Raw genomic sequence first — 5,779 nt, forward strand, 5'->3', positions numbered from 1 at the left:
GGAGCCTGGACACAGGCCTGCGCTCCCCAATCCGCAGCGAAACCGCGCCGCCCACCTCACCTGTTTCCATTGAAGGTCGTTTTATAATCCCCGGGCGAGTGCAACGCCTCCTCCGCGTAGACGGGCACGGGGGTCCGGACACACTCGTGGGAGCACTGCAGCGTCTCGTTGTAGGCGGTGAAGATGTCGAGGGCGCTGGGCACGCGGGCGGGGGCGAAGTCGGTCAAGTTCTGGCAGCTCTCCTCTTGCTGGTCCAGCTTACGCTGGTGGCTGTTGTGGCGCGGGCGCCCGCTCTGTGCGCAGCTGGGGGGGCAGGGAGATGAGAGGGGATGTGACGCTGGGGGACGTGATGCCGGAGGACGCAAATTATCGGCCGTTAATTACACATTGCTCAGCGTTCCCTTAGAATCGCGGCACTTTGGAAAGATCAGCCGCCATCGCGCGGTCCCTTGGCTTGGTTTTTGGGTTTTTAAGGATCAAATTTAGATTTCAGATAAAAGCTTTTCCCCATCAAATTTACTTGGCAAGTCATAGGGTTATAAAAGCCTTCTTATAAGCGAAAAGACGTAGGTGAGAACCTTTCTGTTTGGGAGGCACCGGGTTTTAGCTCATCGGGATAAATAAGCTCAGAAACCAGCCTGGCAAAGCAGACACGCTCCCCACTCAGCCGAGGGACATCCCTGCTCCCCGGCAACTCCACCACAGGCTCCAACTCTATCTCGTGGCCATGCCATGCTTCTGGCTGGGTGCGTGTGACACAAGGAGAAAGCCAGCCAGCAGGGACCTGCCCCAGGCCAGGCAGATCCTACACGAGGGTCTAGATGGACGTAGCCTAAGAACCGCGTGAAAAGCCAAAGCGCAGTTTGGCAAACACTAGAGCTGAGCAAACTCATCGGGGTGCTGCCCTCCTGCCCGCGACACGTCTGACTGCTGACCGAGCTCGCTCGCAGGAATCCTCCGGTGACCTCCCAATTTCACTTACTGTAAACAATTTCTACTCTACGCTGATCGCTGAATTTATTTTTTCCCCCTCTTTGGCTCCAGCATTAGGTGACTCCAGCTGCTGTGCCAACCGCGGTCGGCCGGATCAATGGTACGTGCTGCTTACGACCCCTATTAGTGAAAATTCCCGGGAGTGTTTTATACAGGATTTTCCACTCTCTTTCACTGACATTCTGCTGTGACTAGGGAAGTTTGGTAAAGTCAATCCTGTCTGAGACACAAAAGCGAGCATCACTGCCTGCTCTGCCCACACCAGCCCGCTCCCCGCAAGGTAAACTCTCTGCTGGGCAAGTAACTCGGTGCTTTTGGCCAAGCTGCTGAGATGATGTCTCTCCTCAGCCCTGAAAAGACGTTTTCCTTTAATCCTGGGCAGCGAACAGGCTTTATCATCAACCCAGTTTTCTGATTTCCTCCTGGGGGCAGGAATCGAGGTGCTGCAGCACCTGGGGAGAGCTCGGACTGGCAGGAGGTGGCCAGGCTGGAGGACAGATCACCGGAGGAGGGAACGGCCGAGTGCAGCAGCTCTGCTGCCAGCCCAGAGCTGCGGTCGTCTCGCTGCCCCAGCAACGCTGACCGCAAAGTAGGCCAGTTTCCCTGGGAAAATAGGTAAAGGCACGAGCGCCTGGAGCGAAAAGCTAACCTATTTTGCCATACTGAGAGAATAAACGGGAGCAAATGAAGGTGGAGGAGTGCTTGAGGGTGCTGGGGAATGGGGCATGTGTCAACTCCGTGGCATCCGAGGGGCTTGGGAGATTCCGTCAGTCCCTGGAAGCGTAGGGAGGGTCAGAAAATGCAATGCTTGCTGAGCTGGGCTGGTGATTTAAGGAGCAGCAGTAAAGCGGCTTAAGGCAGGCAGCAGAGGAGATGGCACCCTGCGCAGGGCAGGTCCCAGCACCCTTGCAGGGACACCCGCTGCGGCTGAACGCGTGACTCTGTCCTCACCGGGCGGCATCCCGCCGCAGCAAGGCAATGCCGGAGCAGTAACGGGCATGTGTCCCACGTGGGGCTCAGCCACCTGTCCCTGGCCATGTGCTAGTCCCCAAAGCCACCCGTCACACGTGTGGCACAGGGACGTGGATGAGCCCAGGTACCCTCTTTGGAGGTTCCAGGATAACAACACCTCATTTTCCCTGGCGATGCCTTCCCAAAGCATCCTGGGGGATGCCACGGGCTTTAGCGCTCGCTGCCTGAAAGGCACCCCCGTCCCCATCCCCCCGAGCCACACAGATCCAGGAGGCACCTTACCAATTCTTTAAGACAAGAGTTGTTATCAGAGCGGCTATGACCATGATGAGGGACACGGTAATAGTGATTATCTGATGAACCGCCAGACCTGCGGAGAAAAGAAATGAGAGAGAGACTGGGGATGGGAGCCAAGGGGGGTCCCAGGCAGCGACACCCCCACCGCGTACGGCCGCTCCCCTGCGAGCGGACCTCCCCCCTGTGCCCTTCCCCGGCAGCGGCCACGCGATCCTCTCTCCTGCCTTACATAAAATAATCTTTAAGCCAGGCCTCTCATTTCCTATCCTCTCAAGTATGTTCCTTGTCAGCCCGAATTAGGCACGAAGAACGGAAGAGATGCGGAGACGTATCCCCTCCGGGACGGAAAGGGAAACTTGAGCGCAGCCTTGCAGCGGGTGCAGGATTAACCAGGGATAATAATTACCGCGCTAACCGCCGCGCGCTTAGGAGGTCGGGTGGGCTCGTTTTCTCGTCATTCACCTTACGCAGGGTATAATTTGGGCTCGTGTATCATTCCTAATGAGCAGTTTGGAAACAAAAGCATCCCGACGTACAGTATGTTTGTGATTTTTGTGCTGCTTTCCAGTTGCAATTTCGTAATGAAATGATTTTTCCTGGCTGCAGCCCAAGGATGTGCTATTTTTCACGACCAGATGTTACGGCTCCTGATGGATGGTATTTTTATAAATAAATAAGTGTTGGCAGGACAGGAAAACAAGCAGTTATGTGTGTATTATATATATACGCACATCTGTGTGATACATGCGGAGGGCTCCCAGCTCGTGCAGGTGGCAAGGAAATCGCCGCGTCTTCCCACCCACGGGCTCCGGCCGGCTGCGGGTCTCAGCGGTGAACGGGCAGCCACACGCACGCACACCCCTTCCCCGTCTCGTGCCAGACGCCGAGCAGCAGCCCGAGCACCGGGCTGGGTAATTAGGCCAGACGAGATTGATGAGTGGTATTTTAAATCACAGACCGCGCTTGCTGCTCCGCTGCCTCCTCTCAAGGCACAGGAGTTTTGGCTCCCTGGAAAGCCGTTCTTTCGGCTCCCACTGCGCATCCTCGTGCCCCGGGGGGATTTCGGGTCCCAGCTTGCGTGCCCACGCTGCTAAGAGTGCTCATCAAGGGAGAAAAGCCTGACTCCCTGGGCAAAGCTGCCACCTCCCAGCTTTTGGGAGTGGGGGGCTCTCGTTAGCCCACGCATGCCTCTGCCCCACACCTCACCACCTGAGCATCCTCGCTCCAGATCCACCATCAACTCATCCTCCTCGGCGTTACTGTGCTACCCAGGCTTTGCCGCTGGCCACCCCAGGAAGGAGGGTGGGATCCCCACTTGGGATGCGGAAACCCCAAAATCCCAGATTTTGAGCAACAAGGTCAGCCCACAGCAACACCTTTTTAGGAAGCGCTGCCAACTCTGCTGCCAGGATGCATCTCGGACGTAAATCAAACGCTCAGAAATGTGGGTCTTGACAGTTTAATGGAATAAAACCAAGGTCACCTTCAGCGGGTCTGGTTCACCGAAACACGCCGGGTGCCAAGCCCTCGGGTAGCGACAGCTCGCGGGGAAGGCTTTGCTCCAGCCCGGGGCTGGTGCAAGGGAGCTGCTCGGGATGGAACGGTGTGAAAGCGAGGGGAGCGATGGCCTGGCACCTGCCCCAGCAACCACAAAGCTCTGGCATCTGGTGGGGCAAAGCACTCTCCTCCAAAAGAATAAGCAGAAGGGTTTATGGAAGGAAGCAGGCACTCGGCTTTGCCAGTGGATAGGCTATGGAGATCTGGGAGAAGAGCGTGAGGGAAGAGCAGGGATCCCCACTGGTTTCAAGGGCAGGATGAGGTCCAGGGCAGGTGGCAGTGGCAGATGTTGGCCACGCCATGGCCAAGGTGTTTTCTAGAGGCAGAACCAAGGAGAACTGACTTCCCAAAGGCCAACGCTTCTGAAATGCCAGCTCTTTGGATCCTGGCACGCTCCCAGTGCCGAGCCAGCAGAAAACAAGCGCCCACCGAAATGCAGGGAGGGGCAGAACAGTGCAAAACCCTGCACACGCTGGGGTTCTTCCTCTGCTCCCCAGGGCTGCAAACCACAGGTTCCCTCCCCTGGGAGCCATCGGACAGACGGCTGCTCACCAGCCCCCACCGTGTGCCCACCCCGGTGCTGCCAGGCGTGCCAGGTCAGGAGCAACACCCGCCCCGGCAGCAACCCGGCCGCATCTTCCACGGCAATCTTGGAGCGGCTCCCAGTGGGACGCTGCCGAAAAAGATGAAAGGCAAGACTCTAAAAATAAAAGAAAACCAGCCCAGTGCCCGATTCCTTTGAAAACAGAAGCAGCATCGGAAACCTTCTGCGAAGACGGGCAGGGGCGGCAGGGACGCGGGAGAACCTAACGATGCAATTAATCCCCGTGCTTGGGAAAGGCATAGGCGGAACAGATTGCAGGTGGCTGAGTGCTGGGAAGGATGGCAGCACTTGGGAGCAGGACACATGGATTTTAAGAAGGGCTGGATAATTTTAGACTCCATCACATACATAAGTTGCCATATGTACCGCCACAGAAGAAAGCTCCTTTGCATCGCATATTAATTCTGCGCCACAGCCCGAGGGGGATTTCAAGGGGACAGGAAACGTTTCTCCCAACAGAGTTCAACCACGGCAGCAATGGGAAGAGGGAAAGGGACAGGATGGGTAACTGGGATGATTCCCTAGGAAGCCCAACAGCAATACCCACTGCAATAAAGGCTGGTATGTCTTTACTCTTCCTTTGCAAACACATCAAATCCTTTCCTCGAGGCCTCCAAAGAAATAGATGGATCTGTACAGACCAAATGGAACAGAAGTACCCAAGCTGCGAGAGAAGGTGTTAACGGATGGGGTCTGCTGGGAGAGGGGAACATCCATAAGGGACACGAAGGTGAGATGAGAGGGAGACAGATGCGAAGAGCAAAGCATTATTTTAAACATGGCCCTGGGAGCCCAATCTGTCTGGAAGAAAGGGACCAGGAGGATAAAATCAATAGCTTGAAAAGCAAAATTAACCCTCCTCATCCTCCGGCGCAGGAAGCCCTGTGCCGAACATGCTAAACCTGCGCCCCAAAACGCTAGGCGGGAGAGAAGCCGGAATTACGTCAGGCTTTTCCTTGCTCATCACCGTGGTAAACGTCACAGGTAGCAAAGCTCCAATCCCAGCGAGCCACAGCACCCGGCAGCCACCCGATTACACGTTAATACCCGGCAAAGGAATGAGCCGCGGGAAGGGCAGCGCGTGGGATCGGGGAGGGATGCCCGGCGCGCGACCGCCCGGCCGGCTGCTGTAAATGCTTCATCGCGGCGAGGGGGCTGCACGCGGCTCCCTCTTACAAGGCTTTTACTAGGCAATTTGATGCAGTGACCATTTAACTCGAGGGTAATTACAGGAGAAGTATTTAATGGAATTGAAAGTGTGTCCAAACCCCTGCGCTTCTGCTAGTGCAGCAGAATTTAATGTGTCGCCTGCCAGGAGGGAAAGCTCTTCAAAGGCGCTCTTTGAACCCTTGGAAA

The 5,779-nt window shown here is 56.2% G+C and overlaps 1 protein-coding gene across 1 annotated transcript in view; it reads right to left on the reverse strand.

Moving 5' to 3' along the window:
• The window catches only part of AJAP1 (adherens junctions associated protein 1), a gene marked incomplete at its 5' end in the record, with an annotated part of 11,639 nt that extends 7,147 nt beyond the window's left edge, over nucleotides 1-4,492 (reverse strand). Inside the window, 3 exons of the mRNA XM_010153274.1 lie at nucleotides 61-303; nucleotides 2,248-2,335; nucleotides 4,372-4,492. Of these exons, the coding sequence (XP_010151576.1) occupies nucleotides 61-303; nucleotides 2,248-2,335; nucleotides 4,372-4,492 (452 nt within the window). The remainder of the gene's footprint in view (nucleotides 1-60; nucleotides 304-2,247; nucleotides 2,336-4,371) is intronic.
• Between the last annotated feature and the right edge of the window lie 1,287 nt (nucleotides 4,493-5,779).

This window comes from Eurypyga helias, unplaced genomic scaffold (genome assembly GCF_000690775.1).
Source record: "Eurypyga helias isolate BGI_N326 unplaced genomic scaffold, ASM69077v1 scaffold30036, whole genome shotgun sequence".
Taxonomy (NCBI): Eukaryota; Metazoa; Chordata; class Aves; order Eurypygiformes; family Eurypygidae; genus Eurypyga; species Eurypyga helias.